At 45.1% G+C, this 25,033-nt stretch overlaps 1 protein-coding gene and 6 non-coding genes across 7 annotated transcripts; 4 read left to right on the top strand and 3 right to left on the bottom strand.

Moving 5' to 3' along the window:
• Positions 1-214: 214 nt before the first annotated feature.
• On the top strand, positions 215-1,968 carry LOC119957753 (late histone H2B.L4-like). The gene has a single exon (XM_038785842.1). The coding sequence runs from the start codon at positions 694-696 to the stop codon at positions 1,078-1,080; it is 387 nt and encodes a 128-aa protein (XP_038641770.1). The 5' UTR covers positions 215-693; the 3' UTR covers positions 1,081-1,968.
• A 2,875-nt stretch (positions 1,969-4,843) lies between these two features.
• trnam-cau lies at positions 4,844-4,915 on the bottom strand. The gene has a single exon. It is a non-coding gene; the product is annotated as a tRNA-Met (tRNA).
• A 4,012-nt stretch (positions 4,916-8,927) lies between these two features.
• On the top strand, positions 8,928-8,999 carry trnag-ucc. Its single transcript has one exon. It is a non-coding gene; the product is annotated as a tRNA-Gly (tRNA).
• A 402-nt stretch (positions 9,000-9,401) lies between these two features.
• On the top strand, positions 9,402-9,473 carry trnaw-cca. The gene has a single exon. It is a non-coding gene; the product is annotated as a tRNA-Trp (tRNA).
• A 1,912-nt stretch (positions 9,474-11,385) lies between these two features.
• trnam-cau lies at positions 11,386-11,457 on the bottom strand. The gene has a single exon. It is a non-coding gene; the product is annotated as a tRNA-Met (tRNA).
• Positions 11,458-11,965: 508 nt separating this feature from the next.
• Positions 11,966-12,037, bottom strand: trnak-cuu. The gene has a single exon. It is a non-coding gene; the product is annotated as a tRNA-Lys (tRNA).
• Positions 12,038-13,103: 1,066 nt separating this feature from the next.
• trnar-ucg lies at positions 13,104-13,192 on the top strand. Its single transcript is given in 2 exon segments — positions 13,104-13,140; positions 13,157-13,192. It is a non-coding gene; the product is annotated as a tRNA-Arg (tRNA).
• Positions 13,193-25,033: the final 11,841 nt, after the last annotated feature.

Here is a 25,033-nt window from a genome sequence, read left to right on the forward strand (position 1 = left end):
GTAAATCTTACATTCAGACTGTATCAGAGAGAGTAAATCTCACACTGAAACACTATCAGTGAGTGAGTATATCTCACACTCGCACACTGTATCAGAGAGTGAGTAAATCTCACACTGACACACCATCAGTGAGTGAGTAAATCCCACACTCTCACATATAAGCACAGGGCTAAACCACTGGCTTTGAAAGCCGACCAAGCGGGCGAGCAGCATGGTTTGATTCCCGTAACAGCCTCCCCGGACAGGCGCTGGAATGTGGCGACTAGGGGATTTTCACAGTAACGTCATTTGAAGCCTACTCGTGACAATAAGCGATTTTCACTTTTTTCATTTTCATATTACAAGACACTCCCAGTTCCTTAAGGAATCCCACATTCCCGCACAGTCTCACCGACAGCCAGATGACAGTTTCCAGTAAATCTTTCCACACTGACAAACTGGGAATGGAGACATTCTTTCTGAAATGCATTTCCTGTTTGTTGTAAGGCCGTTTCTGATTGGTGGAAAATCTTAAATCTGACTGCTCTGTTTACATACCCAACCAAATAAACAGAACATAACTGGCTGTCGTCATTTTCACAATGTCCAATCACAATCATTCCTTTCCCCATTCCTCATTAGCATAGATGTGAGTCTCTGTCTATTTAATCAGCGCTCGGAAGGGGTTTGCTTTATTTCTGGGTGAAACTGAAGATGGCTGACGAGAAGAAACCAACATCGAAACCAGCTGCCAAGAAGGGAGCCAAGAAAGTCATTAAGAAACCGGCAGTAAAGGGCGGCAAGAAGCGGCGAAGGTCGAGGAAGGAGAGTTACTCCATCTACATCTACAAAGTGATGAAGCAGGTTCACCCCGACACCGGCATCTCCTCCAAGGCCATGAGCATCATGAACTCATTCGTCAACGATATTTTCGAGCGTATCGCGGGTGAGGCTTCCCGCCTGGCCCATTACAACAAGCGCCGCACCATCAGCTCCCGGGAGATCCAGACCGCCGTGCGCCTGCTGCTGCCCGGGGAACTGGCCAAGCACGCCGTGTCGGAAGGGACAAAGGCGGTCACCAAGTACACCAGCTCCAAGTAAAACTGCACAATGGACTGAAAACCACCCCAAACACAACGGCTCTTTTAAGAGCCACCCACAATCTCTATGAAAAAGCTGCACCATATTTTCCCGCATTGACTTCATGAGAAATCTCTTTGTGGAGGAGAGAGATTTGTCCCTGTTCCAGAATGTTGTGAATGTGGCTTCATACCCGCCCGTCACAGACAGTTTCACACAGAAGAGACACACGAACTGAATTGAGAGCGGATTTATAATCAGTCTGGTATTTGTGACCGACAATGAGGAGACGCACAATTTCAGGAGGGAATTATTTAAATTTAATGATAAATATATTCAGAGTTTAACAATTGGTGAGTTAAATTCACAAAAAAATTGGTTTTTTTTTTCTCTCGGGCGACCTGGGTCCCGGTCCCGGAACAGAGTAAAGGCGGGAATGAAGAGGTTATTTTCGGGATGATGTGTTTATTCCGCAGTTTCCCAGGGGACGGAATCAGCGAGATTTGAGCACACACAGGACCTGTGTCCATTGCAGCGCTTTAAGATCTGCCTCTCCCCGGCCCTCCCTATTCTCCGGACACAAAGCTGCCTGTTCCACCGGCGGGATAGAGTCGGGGATTCTCTCCACACTTCCCAGTGTAACATTCCCGGACGCTTTCAGGAGAGAGGCTCAGAAATCAGCCCTTTCTCTCTGTCCCTGTGCAGCCTGTGTGAAGGAGTTGGTTGGTAATCTCTATGTTTCTGCTTTTGCGGTGAGCTGAGATTTGCTCCGTTTTAAATTGCTGAACGGCGTATGATTACCGCCGGTTACAGATAAGAGACTGACAAATTCAAACTGTTCCTAAAATAGAGCCAGGATTCTGGGAGGGAAAATCCAATAAACAGATCACAAAGTGTGAGATTCAAATAGTTTCCTGAACATTGATCCGTTCCGTTATTTGTGATTTTCCTTCACTGAAATTGGCGGGAGTTTCGAATTTGAAAATATTAGCCAATCAAAACCTCAAGATTCTTCTCACTGGCCTGTGATTGGTTAATTGTTGACTGCACTTAAGTTTTTAAATATAAGTTGTTTCCACAGACAAATACCAGAATATTCTGAACATGAATAAATGTGACGTCTGCTCCACACAAGTTACAGGGAAGAGTGTCGCCAGCTCCTCACACACAGTCCGGACATTGTCACTGACAGAGCACAGAGACACAGATAGGTCATCAGTACCACAGTCTCAGGCAGCAGAAATTATTCCAGAGACACATTTTCAACCCATCAATCAAACAGCAGGAGAGACAGACGCTGTGTCCATGTCAGCCTAACTCAGTGCCACTGACAGGAGGCCCCATAAATCCCAGTGCAAATTCTCACCCACTCTCATCCTCACTGTATCAGTCCCACAATGGAGCAGGCTTAGTGAAATAATCAATATCAGAGAAAACTGGTTTCCGGTTAAGAATTACACAATTAACCTTAATAATGTACTCTGAGATTCGAGTTAAATTCGAGTCACATCACTCACATCAGGAGTGGCTGTACTAATCCCCAGAGTGTGTCCTCACAAATACATTAGATGCAAATCCAAATATCAGGTGCATTCTCAGATTGGGATATGCTGAAAGCGACAAAGATACAAACTCTGATTCTCGTTTAAAACTCAACTAATTTGTGAAAATAAAAGACACAATATAATTTCGATGACTTGAGAACTGAGCTGTTACTTGGAAACTATTCCCAAATCCTCACTCACTCAGTTCCAGATGGAAGACACTGCAGCAATTCCAGACTGTTGTCCATTTTACATTCATGTCAGAATTCTGACTCAGAATCAGACTGAGTGTCACAGATCAAATCAATGTAAACAACCTGAGTTAAACTTCCAGAGCAATCCAGTATCAAATTGAAAGTTACATTATCTTTCACAATTGTGTTCTGATATTAAATGCTGGTCCAAAACTATCACACATTGTTTGCTTGAAACCTCCCACAGCAATGGTCTCTTTCTGTGCTGGAAATTTACGTGGAATGAATGCAAACTTATAAACTGTCCTTGACATTGAAAGGTCACATCCTGAATCGCATCCTCACATTGAGCCACAGAGCCTGACAAGTACAGGATAATTCGCAAACAGTTGTTGAGAGTAAAATCCATCCTCACACTGAGTCCTGGAGCATGACAGATTCAGGATAATTCTCAAACAGTTGTTGAGAGTAAGATCCATCCTCACACTGAGTCCTTGAGCATGACAGATTCAGGATAATTCTCAAACAGTTGTTGAGAGTAAGATGCTGAAAAGCACTGGACTCACTCATCAATAGCAGTCACAAAAAGCAACAGACTCAACAATTGTACCTCTGAGAGATTTAGATATGGTTAAAAGACTCTCAGAGAGGAAACAATAATGACATACAAACGGAAGACTGTGCGCGCACACACACAGGTATACACACACACAGCTATACACAAGTATACACTCAGGTACACACACAGTATTCAGGCCCACACACATTATACACACAGAGTTACAAACACACGTACACTCAAACATACGCACACAGGTATACACACACACAGCTATATATGTACACACGTGTACACACAGTATACAGAGCCACACACATTATACGCACACAGTTGTACACACCCACACACACAGGTATATACACACAGGCACATAAACATTCACACATATTCTCAAATACACATACATATAAATAAACACATATGTGCACACACACAGATATACACAGAGACAGATACATTGTATCAACGAAATAATTTATCCAGCTGCAGTGAAGTAACAGTGATATATTTCCAAAACAGTGTGTTGAGTGGCTGGAGGAGAGCCTACAGGTCGTGGTGTCGCTCTGTGTCGGCCGCCCTTGTCCCTCTCTAGATGGTGGTGGATGTGGGTTTGGAAGGTGTTGCCAAAGGAGCCTTGGTGACTTCCTGCAGTGAATCCTGTAGCTGGTATACACGCTGCCAATCTGCATCAGTGGTGGAGCGAGTGAATGTTTACAGATTGGATGCCGATCAAGCGGGATGCCTTGTCCTAGATGGTGTCAAACCTATTCAGTGTTGTTGAAATTGCAACTATTGAAGGAAATGGAAATTATTCCATTACATTCCTGATTTATGCCGTGTCGAAGGGTTTCTGGGCCAGGGAGTGAGTGACTCGCCACAGGAGTCCGAGTCTTTGACCTGCCTTGCAGCTACAGTATTTATATGAACAGTTCAGTTCCTGGCCAATGGCAATCAGTAAGATGTTGGTAGTAGGGTTTCAGTGATGATAATTCCGGTGAATGTCAAGGGGTGATGGTTAGATTCGTACTTGTTGTGAAATATGAAAACATGAAAATCGCTTATTGTAGCAGGTAGGCTTCAAAATAAGTTACTGTGAAAAGCCCTTAGTCGCCACATTCCGGCGCCTGTTCGGGGAGGCTGGTACAGGAATGGTCTTTTCCTGGAACTTTTCAGCCCAAGCCTGGATAATGTCCAGGATTGCTGCATTTGTACATGGACTGTTTCATTAACAGAGGAGTTGTGAATGGTGCTGAACATTGTGCAATCACGGAAAGCCTGAGATTGTGGGTGTGTGCAACATTTACAGCGTGTGTCCCTGTGTGAGTACATGCCATTTCAGACATTGGTTGGAAATATTAAGTGTTTGCTGGAAGGGAGAAGCCGAGTAAAAAAAAACGTGTCCTGTATAGAAATGTCAGACCAGACAGACTTGTGGCGAGTCGCTGAATGTTTCTTTCTACTGTATCGGAAAGTAAAAAAATAACTAGCAGAGAATGGTTTCGATCCATCGACCTCTGGGTTATGGGCCCAGCACGCTTCCGCTGCGCCACTCTGCTCTCGGTTGCTATTGCGTTGAAATGACACAATACTTCACTTCCGCAATGTTGTTCATCAGGAGCACAGGTTCACGACAGCGCACCCTGGCGGCACAATTCCACTGTGTCACTCACCAACAATGGAATACACACAGCAGCAGGACACTGTCACCTGACACAGGTTAACACACACGCAAAGGAGAATCGAAAGTGTTCCCTCCTAAAATCTACCCTCTTTCCCTCTTGTGTAACTGTGTTCTCTGCAACTTCGCTCTGTTATTGAAAGGTCTTCCCTGACGTTAAGTAAACTGCTTTCCGATATTTAAATATATTCACCCCCGCTGAACTGTGATTTCTACCGTGGAACCGAGATCTCTGCTGTGTAACTGCTCTCTGCTGTCTAATATGATCTCTGCTGTGAACTGGGCACTCCGCTGGGAAACTGCGATCTCTCCTGTGGAAATGTGCTCTCTGCTGTGGGACTGTGTTCTCTGCTGTCAAACTGTGCTCTCTGCTGAGGAAATGTGGACCAGATGTGATGCAGCTGAGGATGATGAGTGATGTATGGTGGACATTGTGAACTTACTGGCCAGAAACTTCCGAACTCTATTTTTGTATTAATGGACAGCTACAATCCACGTGTTTATTCTAGGACACAACAATGAATAAAAGTGAATCAGTGCTCAGCAGATTCTAACATCCCAGACCTCCTCTTTGTTCCTATTGAGAACCCCGATTCGATGGAAGCTTTTGCTCTAAGAATTGGAACTCCGCCGCCTGGGAATACGGCAGCAACACCTCCAAGATCTGATCTGTAACAGAATCACAGAATAATGCAATGTCCCCTCGTGACTGACCCTTCTCGTGAGGGGAACAGGTGATCCCTATCCGCCCTGTCTATACCTATCATAATCTTGTGCACCTCGATCAGATCACCCCTCAGTCATCTCTGTTCTTGGGAGAGAAGAAAAACGAACCTCTCTTCATATCTTAAAAGCAAGCAAGCAACAGCCTGCTGATTCACGTCCGCACCCCATTCAGTGCAGTGACATATTTAATATGACGTGTTGACCAGAATTGCACACGGTACTCCAGCTGTGGCCTCACCAACATTCTATACAACTCCAACATGACCTGTCTGCTTTTGTAATCCATGCCCCGATTGATAAAGACAAATATCTCAGATGCCTTTTCCAGCACCCTATTAACCTGCCCTTCAGCCTTCAGAGATCTATGGACAAACACTCCAAGGTCCCTTTGTTCCTTAGGACTTCCCAGTGTCAGGCCATTCACATTAATCCTATAATAATATAATAGCATTTATTGTCACAAATAGGCTTATATTAACACCGGAATGAAGGTACTGCGAAAATGCCCTAACAAATGGATCACATCTCATTTTCAGCGTTAAATTCCATCAGCCACTTTTCTGCCCATTTGACCATCCCGTCTACATCTTCCTGCAACTCAAGACACTCAACCTCACTGTAAGCTTGAAACTCAGTGAAAGGATTTCACCCTCCTCTCGGAATCTGATCACCGCCTCAACCCTAACATTCAGCTTGGGTGGGCAGACAAGACAACTTCCTTCCCGCAGCCCCCCAGCACAGACTGGATAATATCCCAAACTCCTATCCTGCTATTGTCACATTGCTCCCCCACCTTGTTCTCTTCACAAAACTCCAGGAATCTCAGACCAAATCTTCAGACCTTTGATTCTCTCTTCAAACGACATCTTGTCCCTGATTATGTCCACCCTGGGAAGAGGGGCTTGACATTACGAGTTTCTCTGCAGACATCCAATTGCTGTTGATGGACCAAAAGAGGCCTCAAACCTGAAAGGGGTTCAGGCCTGTGAGCATGTCTCCAATAAACAGTGCATTCAGTACCTGCAGAGTAGACAACAATGGAGAGAAGGTTGAGCAATTTCAGCGTCACAATTCTCTGGACATAGAGGATACAAAATAAAACTTATTGAAAATACTGAACAGATCCTCTGAGAGCAGGACTCAAGTCAAAGGGGAAAATCCAATGGATTTCTAGTGCAAAGATTTAACAACTGGATGATGGCAGCTGAAATTAGTCCTTGCGTTACAATCTCTGTAGATATTCTACTGAATTGAAACCTGCAAAAGGCATACTTTTCGACTAGAAATCCAACACATTTCCCCCTGTTATGGAAGTTGTCAATCGCACAGATGGTCAAACGGAATAAGGCTCGGCTGGGATTTTAATCCATATTTTTCTTGAGGGAACAGACACTTCAACAGTCTAAGATACAGAGTGTGAGGATGTTCAGCTAATCACAAGGCAATGCTGGAAATACTTTACTGATCTGTAGTATCTGTGAAAAGAGAAATAGTTAACATTTCACATCCTGACCTTTCATTGCAATGACCTGTTTCTCTCTCCACAGAAGCTGCTGGAAACAATATTTCCAGCATTTTCTGTCTTTGTTTCAGATTTCCAGCATCCACAGTATTTTGTTTTTGTGCCAAAGGACAATGAGTTGCCTTTCCTGCCCTCAGGGTTATTGCAGATCTCTCTGGCTGTGGCTGTCGCTGATTCGGCCAAACATTTACAATCTATCATTAATTGTCCGTGAGAATGGGCGGTGGGGTGATTCTGGAACCGCTGCAAGTCCATCTGGTGTATGTACACACACAGTGCTGTTAGGGAGGGGTTCCAGGTTTGGATGGTGCCCCGCGGAGGAAAAGTCAATGTCAAGAGTGGGATTCGAACCCTAACCTCCAGAGGAGACTGCGACCTTCACTCGGCTATCCTGAAGTATTCGAAAGGTTAGGTGCGATTGGGCCGAAATCGGGTGCTCTTTCCGAGGGTCGGTACCGACTCGCTGTGCCGAATGGCCTCCTTCTGCACTGGAGGCATTCTATGATTATTTAAACAGGGTGAAAATGGCAGCATCAGGACACAAGGACAAGTTAAGGTCGCAGACCAGAGTAAGTGTCCTACGTAATGACACATAGAACATGAGAAATAATTAGATAAATAGATTTATTGTGGACTGGTGCCATCGGCTGGCGGAACGGGAGCCGTTCGACATGGACACTTTCATTCAGAAGCGTTTTAAATTGGAGTGAGAACAGTACAGCACAGAACAGGCCCTTCATGTTGTGCCGAGCCATGATCACCCTACTCAAACCCTATAACCTGGGCTGAGAGGTGGCAAATGGAGTTTAATGTGGAGAAGTGTGAGGTGATTCACTTTGGAAAGAATAACAGAAATGCGGAATATTTGGCTAATGGTAAAATTCTTGGTAGTGTGGATGAGCAGAGGGATCTCGATGTCCATGTACATAGATCCCTGAAAGTTGCCACCCAGGTTGATAGGGTTGTGAAGAAGGCCTATGGTGTGTTGGCCTTTATTGGTAGAGGGATTGAGTTCCGGAGCCATGAGGTCATGTTGCAGTTGTACAAAACTCTAGTACGGCCGCATTTGGAGTATTGCGTACAGTTCTGGTCGCCTCATTATAGGAAGGACGTGGAAGCTTTGGAACGGGTGCAGAGGAGATTTACCAGGATGTTGCCTGGTATGGAGGGAAAATCTTATGAGGAAAGGCTGATGGACTTGAGGTTGTTTTCGTTAGAGAGAAGAAGGTTAAGAGGTGACTTAATAGAGGCATACAAAATGATCAGAGGGTTAGATAGGGTGGACAGCGAGAGCCTTCTCCCGCGGATGGAGGTGGCTAGCACGAGGGGACATAGCCTTAAATTGAGGGGTAATAGATATAGGACAGAGGTCAGAGGTGGGTTTTTTACGCAAAGAGTGGTGAGGCCGTGGAATGCCCTACCTGCAACAGTAGTGAACACGCCAACATTGAGGGAATTTAAAAGTTTATTGGATAAGCATATGGATGATAAGGGCATAGTGTAGGTTAGATGGCCTTTAGATTTTTTTCCATGTCGGTGCAACATCGAGGGCCGAAGGGCCTGTACTGCGCTGTATCGTTCTATGTTCTATGTTCTATAAAACTAATCTAAAGAACCAAAAGGACACAGACCTAATCAGTGAGCGATGGTGGTATAGTGGTGAGCATAGCTGCCTTCCAAGCAGTTGACCCGGGTTCGATTCCCGGTCATCGCACTAACAATGCGCTCCTTCGTTAGTTTCAAACCTGAGGAAGAGAAACAGTTTCTCACTCAGAATTTATGCCCAATTAGGGAGGGGAGTGAAATAAGTAACTTTCTCATCATTTTTAACGTGGTTTTAACAGTGTTCCACTATTCACCCACAAGCCGTCAAACAACAGCTAAAAGTCACAGCTTTTTCACCAGCCTCATGATGTGGGTGAAAGACACAACAGACACGTTACAGACGAGGAAGGGATTTGAAGCCACGTGTGCAGAGCACAATGGATTATTGTGCATCACCTTTACTGCATGGCCCTTTAATATCCCTCAATCTGACGACTTTGCGTTTCTTTCGCACAGTTGGGTGTAAATAAAACATGAATCTATGAGGAGAAACACTAACTGCTTTGCAGTTGGGCCTGTGGCGCAACGGTAGCGCGTCTGACTCCAGATCAGAAGGTTGCGTGTTCAAATCACGTCAGGCTCACGGTGTTCCCGGAATTTCTCTCTCTCTCTGGTGTTGTTCTGGAAATGACTCCGTTCAAAACCACAATGCTGGTAATTTTTTCCGGCTATATCAGATTTACCTGCTCAGTTTATATTTTTCAGCAGTTTCATTAAATATCAGGGGATTCGTCTAGTTCAGGCGGTAGAGCATGGGACTCCACATCCCAGGAGCGAGGGTTCGAGCCGCACGTTGGGCGTTTCCATATTATTATCTGAGAATATTGAACCAACTGTTTGGGCAGCATGGGCAACAGTGGTTAGCACAGTTGCTTCACGGCCCCAGGTTCGATTCCCGCCTTGCGCACCGTGAAATCGATGTCACTGCCCATGGGTGAGAACAGAACTACTGGTCAGTTAAAAACAAGGATGTTTCCCTTTTCGGACGGAAATTTCTCACTGTCAGAGAGTTGTGCGTCTTTGGAACTCTGCCTCAGAAGGCGGCAGAAGCGGGACATTGATTATTTTTAAGGCGGAGATGGGGAAATTCTTGTTCAGCAAATAAATCAAAGGTTTATCGGGCTTACATACAACCATTCCATTCAGCCAGTTACCTGGGTGCACAAGCACTGGGTGCGGTTTTTTATTTGATATATCAGTTCCACACCATGGTGAAACGAGGTTAAAATATCTCTTTCATTTCTTCACGTGTTCTGCACTGAAATATTCTCTGCAATACCTTCACTGGAGCGCCACCTTCCTCCCGATTTCAGTCAATGACACCATCCGGGCTCGTCCGGATTTTTGAACCCGGGACCTCTCACATTTTATCACAGCTGAGAATCAATGTCAATGTCAGGAGTGGGATTCGAACCCTCGCCTCCAGAGGATACTGCGACCTGATGTATCTAAACGGATCGGAGGGGATTGCGCCGAGGTGGGGTGCGCTTTCCGAGGGTCAGTGCAGACTGGATGGGCCGAATGGTCTCCTTCTGCACTGGAGGGATTCTATAATTACTTAAACAGGGTGTAAACGGCAGCATCGGGACACAAGGACAAGGTGAGGTCTCAGGCCAGAGCAAGAGTCCTATGTAATGACACACAGAACATCAGAAATAAATACATTTATTGTGGACTGGTGCCATCTCCTGGCTGAACCGGAGCCGTCCGACACGGACACTTTCATTCAGGAACATTTTTAATTGCAGTGAAATAACATAAACATAGAAAGAATTTATCAAACTAATGCAAACCATCAAAAGGACGTAACATTTGACAGTAAGTGATGGGGGAATACTTGTGAGCATCGCTGCCTTCCACGCAGTTCATGCGGCTTTGATTCCCGGCCATCGCAATAATAATTTGTTCGGAAGCGTTTGCGTGATTCCGTGGGTTTCGAACTGAGGAAGAAAGCCTGGAGAAAGTGAGGTGGCTGGAGGCAGGAATCTTCCCTTGTTGTAAATAGTCTGGTTGGATTGTTTACATCCGTCCGAGAGGGGAAACTGTGATCTCGATTTCTATTGTGGTTTATTATTGGATATTGTTATATATCCTTATTACCCCTCTGTGGGGTATTCCTGGAAGTTATTACATAAACATTTCCCCTTCTGGCTGTTAAATAATTTGAAAACACTGAAAAACTCCTGGTTCTATCTTTACCAAATGACATGACTGTGTTAATAAAACAGAACCCATTCCAGTTAGTGGAGATGTGATATTGACATCGATAATACTCACCCACCACAGCAGATGTTGTCTGTTTCCCTCAGAGATAGTCAATTGAAGAGCTTCCCTATTTTGCTACTTTGAGCTTCACAATGTTGTAATGCTGTCTGCTTCATTCCTGGGACAAATGTCCGGATCACACTGGAAGCAAGACTTTGATACTAATTTACTGAAAAGAAAAGGCAGGGTGATAGCGACATGTTTACTTTTGGTGTGAGTGAGAATATAAATAGCAGAGGATGGTTTCGATCCATCGACCTCTGGGTTATGGGCCCAGCACGCTTCCGCTGCGCCACTCTGCTCCTTAAAGCCGTTGTGTTCGCAATTACTGCTCTGCGGTAGCCAGATAACTATTCACCTGCTCCATTGTTTTCTTAAACGAGAACCCACGTGTTTGAAGCTCACCTTTGCTGGGGAATAACAGAAAACATCAGCACGGCTGTAACAGACAGAGAAAGAAACACAGAGAAGCAGGAAGAGACTATCGGGGCACACACACAATGACACACACTAAAAGGTGCCGAGCAAACCAGCAAGATTCTGAGATGGACAAACTGTTTATTTCGGAAAAAGGGATTGTCTGTTGAACAAAGATAGGCACTTAAATGCATTTCCTGCTGTGCAACTGTGGTCTCTGCTGTGTCACTGCTCTGAAACTGTTCTGTCGTGGAAATATTGTCCGTCTGAAGCAGATCCTTTCTCCGCCATTACTGAGACGAAGTTCCAGATTTACCATATCTTGACAGGAAAGATTAGTGGATTTCCAGTCCAGTTCGTTCACCTGAACATTCACAGATAACAATATGGAAGCGCCCAACGTGGGGCTCGACCCATGACCCTGGGATTAAGAGTCCCATGCTCTACCGACTGAGCTAGTCGGGCTGGTGCCAAAAATGCTATTAACCCTCTTCCTGAGGAGTTAGAATTTGCTAAGCAGCGAAATTTGTATCAAACCGTTTACTAAAATTCCGATTAATTCTTCGGTCACAGTCGCTGGGAGCAGGGCTCGAACCTGCTGGGGAAAGTCCATAACCACTCGATCATCGCAGCTATGTTCAGTAGGTCATTCATTAATAATGTAGTGGATACAAAACATTATAAAACCAGCCTGGAATCACTCCAGGAATTCTTGCATTCCTGCGATGAACGGTGCCCCGGTGTTTATGCGGGGAGCGGTTGAATCGGCCTTAAAAATAACCATTGGATTTTGTGAGAAGCCTTGAGAGACTCGAAATTCCCGGCTCCCTAACGCACAATTCCACTGATTCAATTGTTTGCGTAAGAAAATCAGTTACATTGGAAATATCCCAGAAGTTCATTTTTGCTTCACACGAAACAGCACCGAACTTCCCAGTCTAGATCCAAATTAAAGCAATTCAATCAGAGAAACTGACAGCACAGAAGGAGACCTGTGCAGACCGAATGGTCACGTGGTTACGCGATGACGCATCCACAATGATCAGCTGTTCTCCCCGGATCGCGCTCAGAGCACAAGCCTGGAGCAGCTGCTCAAACAGTAAATACATTATTTTTTGTTACAAGTCCTTGGTCGCCAGTCTTTGAGAGATCAGAATTTCTCCATGGTGTCAGGAGTGGGCAGTATGGCACAAGGGCTTCTCCGCCTCAGCCCGCTACTGACATAGAATCATAGAATCCATACAGTGCAAAAGAAGACCATTCGGCACAACAAACATGTACTGACCCTCCGAAGGCTAACCCACCTGCCCTCTGCTGGAATATTGGGTCCGATGGAGCAACTCTGCCCTCCAATTCCAACCCCTGATATCCGCTCTCCCTCTCATGAGTGGGGTGCAGGATTGGAGGGTCAGCGCAGTCTCGGTGGGCCGAATGGCCACCTTCTGCATTACACTGGTTTCTATGGAAACAGATATAATCACAGTATTTATTCAATTGGGATAAATATTGGCTCGCAGCTTACAGGCTTGCAGGTCGCGTGGCCTAATGGATAAGGCGTCTGACTTCGATGAATTTGATGATGATATCAGAAGATTGCAGGTTCGAGTCCTGCCGCGGTCGTTTTACACAGAAATCCGGTGGAACTTGCTGACAGCCGAGTTTTCATTCCCAGTCTAGATACAGATTAAAGCAATTCAATCAGAGAAACTGACAGCACAGAAGGAGACCTGTGCAGACCGAATGGTCACGTGGTTACGTGATGACGCATCCACAATGATCAGCTGTCCTCCCCGGATCGCGGACAGAGCACCAGCCTGGAGCAGCTGCTCAAACAGGAAATACATTATTTTTTGTTACAAGTCTTTGGTCAGCTCAAAGTTCCACCTTTCCATCCAAACATTGCAGGGCTTTTATTGGAATATAATTTCTTGTAACATTGTTCATTCAATTCGCTCTCGTCCGAGTATTTTGTTTAGCCCCTGATGAATCCACAGCATCTGTTTGACTTGGATAAAGTGTAGAATAATATTTTATGTATCAATCGGTTCAATAAAATTCTGTGGAGGAAATACTAATATAGTCAGGAAGACAGACAGCCATAGAGTCATAGATATTTGCAGCATGGAAACAGCCCTTCGGCCCAGCTTGTTAATGCCGCCCAGTTTCTATCACTAAGCTAGTCCCACTTGCCCGCATTTGGCCCATATCCATCTATACCCACCCTCACCATGTAACGGTCTAACTGATTTTTAAAAGACAAAATGATACCCGCCCCTCCCACTGCCTCTGGCAGCCCGTTCCAGATGCTCCTCATTACCTTATTTATGCTCCTCATTATTTCATAGGCCTCTATGACATCAGCCGAAATCTCCTACGCTTCAGGAAAAAAAGTCCCAGCCTATCCAGCCTCCACTTTTCACTCAGACCATCAAGTCCTGGTAGCATCCTTGTAAATCATTTCCGCACTCTTTCTAGTTTAACAATATCCTTACGAAAATAGGCTGACCAGAACTGAACACAATGTTTCATGTGTGGTCTTACCAATGTCTTGTACAACTTCAACAAGACATCCTAACTCTTGCATTCAATATACTGAAATAAAACATAGCATGCTGAATGCCTTCTTCACCCTCCTGTCCACCTGCAACACCACATTCAAGGAGCTGTGAACCTGTAGCCCAAGATCTGTTTGTTCTGTAATTCTCCCCAACTCCCTCCCATTAACGGAGTAGGTAAATCACTGATTTGATCGACCAAAATGCATCACCTCCCATTTATCCAAATTAAATTCCATCTGCCAGTCATCGGCCCACTGGCCTAAGATGTTTAATAATCAGCTGAATCAATAGTTTTTTGCTCAGAGGGATGAAAGATTATGTCACTGGATTGGGAATCCAGAGGCCCGAAATAATCTTTGGGACAGGGAATAAATCCCACCATTCAGCTCCCCCACCCTCTGACATCAGCTCAGTAATATAAGCTGTTTCATTTCTTAAAGGTACATTGCTTAAACATCATTTCTTAAAGGCACTCTCACATGACACATCTTACAGTGTAATTAGATCATCTGATTATCTTGTTTTCACGGCTGAGCGGCCGTTTCTGAAAAGACAAAATCTGCCAGCAGTGCCCCAGATGAAGCTGGCGGCTGTTTTGGAGCTTCTGAACCCGCATGTTTGCATGGTGCCAAACTCATGCCTAAAGCTGGTGTCCTGACCTAAATCGATTATCAGACTGAGGATTAGTAATATCAGTATAGAGATTTGTGCAAGACAATTCACTCCTCAGGCCAGTTGAACTCGGAATCTAAACTGCATCCTAGTTCCGGATACACTACACCAATCGTCAGGTGACCCTCAATAAGTGGCCCAACGCGAAGACGCAGGAAATGGATCAACAACGAGGATGGATTCAGACCCGCAGATGCGAAGCACAATGGATTAGCACCGCATCACCTTCACCTCTCGGCCAACTCGCCATGTAACCTGACTTCACCAAACCACCTCATGGACTTTTAACATCCGCAATAACTAACGGAAGAAGGTTGTCCTTATACATTGGTCCAGATGTGCAGCCAGATGTGAAATGTTGGAAATATCGTTTCTGCCAGCAAATTACATTTCCATCATATCAGCTGAAGGATTGTTGTGAATGGACTGATGAGAAACACTTCAACACCATGTCCAACATGTTTCTACACATTGTAAACAAAACACCGCGGAAAGACTGAAAGATACAAACATTTGATCGCATCATGATGGACATCACTCAGACGCCTTCAAAATCCCGTCAATATCGGAGTTATGACGATTCTAATTTGTTATCCAAAGAATCCCTGCAGGACATTCGGCCTCTTGATTCTGCATCGAACTTCCAAAAGCGCACTCGCCCTGGGCCCACTCCTCCGCTTCTCCCCGTAACCCCGCACTTGCTCATGACGAAGCCACCTAACCTACACATCGTTAGACTGTGGGAGGAGACAGGAGGACTCAGAAAAAATCCCACGTAGACACGGGAACAACGTGCAAACTCCACAGTGATCGTCACGGAAGCTGGAATCCAACTATTATGAAAGGCCAACTGACAGGATGAGTTGTTCAACCTCCGCATGAGTTTGGTGAGTGGGAAAATCAATGACAGATGAATGTATAATTTATAAATATGTGAGGTTATACACTTTGGGAGCAAAACCAGGAAGGCAGATCATCATCTGAATGTCCATGAATAGGAGAGGGGAATGTGCAACGAGACCTGAGTGTCCTCGTACACCTGTGGCTGAGGGTCAGCCTGCAGGTGGAGCAGGCATTGAAGGAAGCCAACAGTATGTTGGCCTTGATCACGATATGATTTCAGTGCAGGAGCAGGAATGTCTTGGGGCAATTATACAGGGCTTTGTGAGACCACGTCTGGAATATCGTGTGTACATTTGGTCTCCTTTTCTGAGAAAGGGTGTTGTTTCTGTTGAGGGAGCGCAGAGAAGGTACAGCAGACTGATTCTTGGGATTAAAGGTTTGACGTATGTAGAGAGATTGAGCGGTTGCGAGCGTATTCGCTGGCATTCAGAAGAATGAGGGGGGTCTCATAGAAAGCCACTGAATTCCAAAAGGACAGGATAAAGGAGATGCAAGAAGAATGTTCGTGATGGTGGGATGTTCAGAACCAGGGGTCAGAATCTGAGGATATGGGGTAGACCGTGTTGGATGGAGAAGAGTATAAATGCCTACGCAGTTTGGTCAGGTTGGAATTTGCTCCCACAGGAATTTGTTAAGGCAAAACCACTATATTTTCAATAAACAGTTTGAAAACCACGTGGGGCGAATGCAATCAGCAATACGGGAGGGGAGGCGGGGGAAGGAGGGTGCAGCCTATTGAGTTGGATGATCAGTCATGATCACAATGAATGGCAGAGAAGTCTCGAAGAGCAGAATGGCCTCTTCTTTCTCCTATTGTCTATGTTTCTATGATTAGCGAAGAGCAACTTGAAAGCTGCGAGGCGGGCGATGCCGCTGATCTTCACCAGAACAGACAGTGAGACGGAACATTGACCATAAACAGACAGTGAGAGAATACAACATAATAAACACAGGGAGCAACAATGGGAAATACCAAATGCATTCGATTGGAATGTTCAATATCGTTTGGAATTGATAAAACTCCGAATGAAAAGGAAATTACATTGGAATTCCCGCCATTTTAGCATCTGGGAGAGAAAGGAGAAACGGGGAGAACAATGTAGGAAGAAAAGAAAGGATGGAACTGCTCCCTTGTACTTGGCTCACTGTTGGTCCACAGTTTGTAGCATCTCACCGATTCAAAACAAAAGGAAATAAAACTATATCATTCGTGGATTCAATCAAATTCGGGTTCATTTTGAACTCTAAAGGCTAAAGTATTTCTCACCCACTCAATATATTGAGATGTTTGAGAATAATTTGACCCCACAGGATAATGTTGTGTTTCTGCTCTCTAGTTATTTGTTTTTTTTCTGTTACTCTTCCATTAGATGTCAATCCACAGAAAGTAAAGAAGGAAAGGAGAGAGGGAGCGAATATTCTGTTCCCTTTCATGATTCTCTTCTGATCTTCATTTTACAGAATACAATCAAGGTGTAAATGAGGAAATCTGTCAGCATTGAGATTTAATCTTCGACAGGAGGTCCTGTGGCGCACGATCACGCGTCTGAATGCCGATCCGAAGGCTACGTGTTAAATCACGTCAGGCTCACAGAGTTTTTCTGCTTGTTTCAGGATTTTATATCTGGATAAGTTCACTGTGTGGAGAAGTTCTGAAAATCACACAAAGATAGTGAGTGAAGTATGTTGTGAAAAGGACTGAAGCAGCTTACAGACGGATACAGAGAGGTTGAGTGAGTGACAGAAACCTGGCAGCTCCAAAGCAATGTGTAAAAAGCGCAAGGTTTCGCTTTGGCATAGAACATAGAACAGTACAGCACAGAACACGCCCTTTGGCCCTCGATGTTGTGCCGAGCATTGTCCGAAACCAAGATCAAGCTATCCCACTCCCTGTCAATCTGGTGTGCTCCATGTGCCTATCCAATAACCGCTTGAAAGTTCCTAAAATGTCCGACTCCACTATCACAGCAGGCAGTCCATTCCACACCCTAACCACTCTCTGAGTAAACAACCTACCGAGGACATCCCTCCTATATCTCCCACCCTGAATATTATAGCTATGCCCCCTTGTAACAGCTACATCAACCCGAGGAAATAGTCTCTGAACGTTCACTCTATCTATCCCCCTCATCATCTTATAAACCTCTATTAAGTCGCCTCTCATCCTCCTCCACTCCAAAGTGGAAAGCCCAAGCTCCCTCAACCATTCCTCATGAGACCTATCCTGCAAACCAGGCAGCATCCTGGTAAATCTCCTTTGCACCCTTTCCAATGCTTCCACATCCTTCCTATAATGAGATGACCAGAACTGCACACAGTACTCCAAATGTGGTCTCACCAGGGTCATATATAGTTGCAGCATAACCCCGCGGCTCTTAAACTCAAGCCCCCTGTTAATAAACACAAACACACTATAAGCCTTCTTCATGGCACTATCCACTTGAGTGGCAACTTTCAGAGATCTGTGGACATGAACCCGAAGATCTCTCTGTTCCTACACATTCCTCAGAACACTGCAGTTTACCCTGTAATCCGCATTCAAATGTTTTCCACCAAAATGAATCACCTCGCACTTATCAGGGTAAACTCCATCTGCCACTTTTCGGCCCAGCTCTGCATCCTATCAATGTCTCTTTGCAGCCTTCAACAGCCCTCCACCTCATCCACTACTCCACCAATCTTGGTGTCATCAGCAAATTTACTGACCCACCCTTCAGCCCCTTCCTCCAAGTCATTGATAAAAATCACAAATAGCAGAAGACCCAGCATTGATCACTGTGGTACACTGCTGGCTACTGGTCTCCAGTCTGAAAATTTTCCATCCACATCACCGTCTGTCTTCTATCTGACAGCCAGTTACTTATCCAATTGGCCAAATTTCCCTCTATCCCACACCTCTACTTTCTTCATCAGCTGGCCGTAGGGAAACTTATCAAACGCGTTACTAAAAGACACGTATACAACATCAACTGCTCTACCTTGATCGACACACTTAGTTACCTCCTCAAATAATTCAATCAAGTTTGAGCAGGTAGAGTAAAAATAAACAGAGCTTTACTTCCGTGTCCAACGGCTGCAGAATTACCACGGATCTCGGATTTCGAGTGCATGAGTCACGAAAACTGATTGTGTCAGTGCAACAAGTAATTAAGAAGGTGAGTAGAATTCTATCCTTATTCTGAGAAGATTTGAACATAAAAGTAAGGGTGTTATTCTTGAGTTGTAAAGTCAATTGGTGAAACCACATCACAGGATCAGAGAATTGTTCCAGCGCAGAAAGAGGTCTTTTGGACAATCGTGTTTGCACCGTCTCTCCAAACAAGCATTACGACTTCATACCATTCCCCTGCCCTTTCCCCGAATTTCTCCATTTTATTTCTATTCAAGGAATCACCTGATGCTCTCTTGAACGCTTCAGCTGAAGCTCCCTGCACCACACTTCCAGTTAGTGCATTCCAGATCCGAGACACTCGTTGTGCAAAAGTGCTTCTTTTTCAAACATCACATCTGCTTCCTTTGCAAATCAACTGAAATCTCTGTCCTCTCGTTCTTGCTCTTTTTACTCGGGGGAAATGTGTCTAACTATATACTCCGCCTAGCCGCCTCATGATTTTGAACATCTCGATCAAATCTCCTCTCAGCCTTATCCTCTCCAATGAGAACATTCCCAACATCTCTTATCTATCATCATTAATGGAACCATTCCTGTAACCCTCTTCTGCACGCTGCACAATACGTCCACAGCCTTCGAATATTGTGGCTCCCAGAGCTATGCAAAATATTCCAGCTGATGTCTGACTGCTGCCTTGTACCAATTCAGCATAACCTCCTTGCTCTTGTTCTCTTTTCTAGCAATAAAGCCCAGAATAAGATTTGCTTTATTCCCTGCTCTCTCCACCTGTCCTGCTACCTTCAAAGATCTATCCACACAGACACCCAGATCTCCCTGCTCCTTCATCCTATAAATATTTGAGGGGCAGCACGGTAGTATAGTGGTTAGCACTAGGGCTTCACAGCACCGGGTCTCAGGTTAGATGCCCGCTCGATCCATGGTCTGTGTTCTCCCTGTGTCTGTGTGGTTTTCCTCCGGGTCCTCTGGTTCCCTCCCACACTCCAAAAATGTGCAGGTCAGGTGGATTGGCCATGCTAGGTTAGATGGGGTTGCTGGGATACGGGGGCAGGATGGAGGTGTGGGCTTCAGTGGGGAGCGCTTTGTCGAGCCTGTGCAGATTCCATGGTCCGAATGGCCACCTTCTGCACTGTCAATTCTATGATTCTATACTTTACGACCAAAATGCATAATCTCACAAGTCTCCAAAATGAAAATCATCCTTTGTCGCTTGAAGGTCTAGACTGCCCACGTCTCAGTTTACAAAATTGCTAAGTTTGTACCAACATCAAACTTTGAAACTGTTCCCTGAACACCATGATCTATCACATTGTTATATATCAGGGAAAGCAAATGTTCCAATAGGAACCCATGTGGAACACTACAAACCTTCTTCCTGTCCAAAAAGTCTCCACTGACCATTACATTTTGTTTCTGATTATTCAGCCACATTTATATCCATATTGCTGCTGTGCCTTTTATTCCAGGAGCGATAACATTTCGCTGATTCTGTGCGGTTTTTGTCTCCTTATTTAGGGAAAGATGTCAATTCCTTGGAGACGGTTCAGAGGAGGTTTCCTCCATTGGTGCCAGTAATGAGCGGGTTTTCTATTGAGGAAAGGTTAGACAAACTGCACTTGTTTCCAGTGGAGATGTGAAGAGTAACAGTTGATCTGATTGAAGTCCATCAGGTTTTGAATGGTCTTGACAAGGTGGACGAGGAAAGGATGTCTCTGCTTGTGGGTGAGAGCAGAAATACTGGGCAGTGAAAACAAGGATGTCGCCCATGTACGGAGATGTGGAAATTTCTCACTCTCAGAGAGTTGTGCGGCTTTGGAACTCTGCCTCAGAAGGCGGCCGAAGCGGGACATTGATTATTTTTAAGGCGGAGATTGAAAGATTCTTGTTCAGCAAATAAATCAAAGTTTTATCGGTGTTGCATACAAATTTTGCATTCAGCCAACTACCTGGATGTACAAGCGTTCGTTTGATTTACTTGATATATGGGGGTAAACTCACAGTCCTACACCATGGTCAAATGGTCTTTAAATGTCGTGTTTGTTTCTTCACGTGTTCTGCATTGATATATTCTCTGGAGCTCAGACCTGCTCCCGATTTCTGTCAATGACACCATACCGATGGTACTGATTTTAAAAAATAGGGCTTGCCTGGGATTTTAACCCAGGACCATGTGTTCAACTCCTCTCTCTCCTTATTTCTCACTTCGCTAGCACGTGGCACGGGTGACAACCCAGAGATAACAACTCTGTTTGTTCTAGCTCTCAGCTTCCACCCTAGCTCCCTGAATTTCTGTCTCAAATCCCCATCTCTCTTCCTACCTATGTCGTTGGTACCTATGTGGACCACGACTTGGGGCTGCTCCCCCTCCCCCTTAAGGATCTCAAAAACACGATCAGAGACATCGCGAACCCTGGCAGCTGGGAGGCAACACACCAACCGTGAGTCTCTTTCATTCCCACAGGACCTCCTGTCTGTTCCTCTAACTATGGAGTCCCCAATGACAAGTGCTCTGTTCCTCTTCTCCCTTCCCTTCTGAGCAACAGGGACAGACTCTGTGCCAGTGACCTGTGCCCTATTGCTTATCCCCTGGTAAGTCGTCACCCGCAAAATTATCCAAAACGGTATACTTGTTATAGAGGGGAACGACCACAGGGGATTCCTGCACTGCCTGCCCGTTCCATCTCCCTCCCCTGACGGTAACCCATCTACCTTCTTCTTTTACCTGAGGTGTGACTACCTCCCTATAACTCCTCTCAATAACCTCCTCCGCCTCCCGAATGATCCGAAATTCATCCAGCTCCAGCTCCAGCTCCCTAACGCGGTTCTCGAGGAGCTGGAGTTGGGTGCACTTCCCGCAGATGTAGTCAGCAGGGACACTAGAGGTGACCCTTTCCTCCCACATTCTGCAGGAGGAACATTCAACTGCCCTAGCCTCCATTCCCACTGAACTAACTTCCCAACTACTGAAAACTAAAAAAACAAAAACTTGTTAGTTTAGCAATCCAACAGACAGAAGTTTTTTTTTTGGTTAGAGGAGGAGGATGGGTGGGAGACACTACGTAAGTAGTGTTTCGGGTAAAGCTGTCACTCGAGAACAGCCCCTTCACAAACCACCTTCAACTTACGCTGACCGCACTGCACGTATGCAAATCTCCCTGGAACTGCCAATCAGAAGCTCTGCTCTGCTGCCCTCTGCTGGAAATAGGTATGATGTGGTGGGGATTACTGAAACATGGTTGCAGGGGATCAGAACTGGATGAATAATGTCCAATGTCCAGCATTCCGAAAGGATAGACAGGACAGAACAGGAGGTGGAGTTGTTTTATTGCTTCAAGATGACATCCAGGCAGTATTAAGAAATGATATTGGCACTAAGGGCCAAAAGGTTGAATCGATCTGGGTGGAAATAAAAAGACAAGGGCAAAAACTTGTTTTTAACGGCCCCCGAGCAATCTTCCAAAGTGAGAGGTAGTATAAACCAAAATATAATGAGTGCTTGTGAGAAGGATACAGCCGTAATCATGGGTGATTTTAATTTGCATATTGACTGGATTAATCAAGTTGCCAAGGGTAGCCTCGAGGAAATTTTATAGAGTGCACAAGGGATTGTTTCTGAGAGCAATATGTTATGGGACTGTAGGATGGGATTCCGATCACCATCCACACCAGAAATTCGCTGATGCAGTCACATTGGGGAGAGGCCATACACCTGCTCCGAGTGTGGGAAGGGATTCACTCACTCATCTGACCTGCTGAAACACCAGTGAAGTCACACTCTGGAACGACCTTACACCTGTTCCTTGTGTCAGAAAGGATTCACCACGACATCCAATCTGTCCGCACACTTGTGAGTTCACACTGGGGAGGGGCCTTTCACCTGCTCTGTGTGTCAGAGGGGGTTTCAAAACCACATCCAACCTATTCACACACCAGCGAGTTCACACTGGGGAGAGACCATTCACCTGCTCTGTGTATGGGAAGGGATTCACTCTGTCGTGTCACCTAACTGAACAGCAACTTGTTCATACTGACCAGAGACCATTTCAATGCCCTGAGTGTGAGAAAAGCTTTAAACGCATAAAGCAGCTGCTGGAACACCAACAGCCTCAAACTGGGGGAGGCCATTCCCCTGCTCCGTGTGTGGGAAAGCATTTCCTCGGTTATTCCATCTGCAGCAACACCAACTAGTTCACAGTGATCAGAGACCTTTCCAATGTCCTGACTGTGAGAAGAGCTTTAAAAGGAGCAATGATCTGCGGCAACACCAACACACTCACTCTGGAGAGAGGCCATTCCCCTGCTCCGTGTGTGGGAAGGGATTCACTCGGCCATCCAATCGGCTGCATAATCAGCGAGTTCACATGTGACTGCCGGGTTTGGATTCTGCTGTTAATCAGACTGAATCCTTATCACCCTGACTGTCAGAGTTTAATTGTTGTGTTCTGAATCTCTCCTAAAACTGTCCTGTAAATTTTGAGGTCTATTAAATCAATTATTCTTGTTTGAAATGCACACTATTTTGAGTTCTTAAATTCTCAAAGATAAGTGGAGATTAATTGATGTCTGGTTACTGACTGTTCTATTGTTCAATTTTCTCTCATTTCCATGTCTGAAATTATTTCAGTTTTCCTCCCTTCAATTACTGTCAGGGACAAGTGTCATCTCCTCATACCTTCCAGAGTGTCTCTCAGCCTTGGTAATCAGGGAAGGGGGTCAGTAACATTCCCAGGGTTTCTAAACACAATACCCAGTCTATGAATCATTTTCAGCTCCTGGACTTCCTGTGTGTACCACAGCATCTCTCTCACCTTTAATTTAGTTTCTGAACACATCAACACACTTACAATGATAACAGAAAATTACTGAGGGTGCTGGAATCTGAAACAAAACCAGAAAATGCTGGACGATCACAGCAGGTCTGACAGCATCTGTGGAGAGAGAAGGGAGCTAACGTTTCCAGTCTGAATGAATCAGCTTTGGCAGAGAAAGTAGAATGGGAAAGGTGGCCAAACCAAGGTTTGCAAGGGAAATTGGACACAGTATTTGATGCAAGGAAGGAGCCCACAAAGTGACCAGGAAAACCAACAGGTCTGATGATTGGGAGAAGTTTAGAATTCAGCACAGAAGGCTCAAGGGATTGATTAAGAAGGGGAAAATATAGTACGAGAGTAATGTTGCAGGGAATATAACAGACTGTAATATTATCTATAGGTCCATAGAACATACAGTGCAGAAGGAAGCCATTGAGTCTGCAGCGACCCACTGAAGCCCTCACTTCCACCCTATCCCCGTAACCCATTACCCCACCTAACCTTTTTGGTCACACAGGGCTATTTGTCATGGCCAATCCACTTAACCTGCACGTCTTTGGACTGTGGGAGGAAACCAGAGCACCCAGAGGAAACCCACGCAGACACCAGGAGAATGTGAAGACTCCGCACAGTGACTCAGTGGGGAATTGAACCTAGGACACTGGCGCTGTGAATCCACAGTGCTAGCCACTTGTGCTACCATGCTGCCCAGAAAATAAAAATATTGGTGAAGACAAAAGTAGATCCTTTACAGTCAGAAACAGGAGAATGTATAATAGACGATAAAGAAATGGCTGAACAGCTAAATACATACTTTGGTTCTGTCTTCACAAATGAAAACACAAATAAGAGTCGGACATAAGGCCTATTTTTCAAATTGGCAGGCATTGAGTGGTGGGGCACCGCAGGGATCGGTGCTCAGACTGCAGCTGATCACAATGTATGATTTTGTGGAAGGTAAAAATGTAACATCTCCATATTTGCAGATGGCACCATGTTTGGTGGGAGGCTGAGCTGTGAGGAGGATGCAGAGATCCTTCAGAGTGATTTGGACAAGTTGAGTGAGTGGGGTAATGAATGGCAGATGCAGTATAATATGGATAAATACGAAGTCACCTTCTGAGGTTGCAGACGATTATCTGAATAGCTATAAATTAGGAGGGGGAAATGTGGAACAAGAGCTGGGTGTCCTCGTACACCAGTCACTGAAGGTAAGCATGCAGGTACAGCAAGCGGATGGTATGTTGGCCTTCATTGCGAGAGGTTTTGAGTACAGGAGCAGGGATGTTTTGTTGTGATTATCCAGGGCCTTGGTGAGGCCACACCTGAGATATTATGTGAGTTTTAGGATTGTCATTCTGTGGCACTGACTGTGATGGTTAGTTTA

The sequence above is a fragment of the Scyliorhinus canicula genome, chromosome 27 (assembly GCF_902713615.1).
Source record: "Scyliorhinus canicula chromosome 27, sScyCan1.1, whole genome shotgun sequence".
In the NCBI taxonomy this organism is placed as follows: domain Eukaryota; kingdom Metazoa; phylum Chordata; class Chondrichthyes; order Carcharhiniformes; family Scyliorhinidae; genus Scyliorhinus; species Scyliorhinus canicula.

What these genes read in the sequence shown, in the direction of transcription:
- LOC119957753 (XM_038785842.1), top strand. Translation starts at nt 694, where the DNA reads ATGGCTGACGAGAAGAAACCAACATCGAAACCAGCTGCCAAGAAGGGA.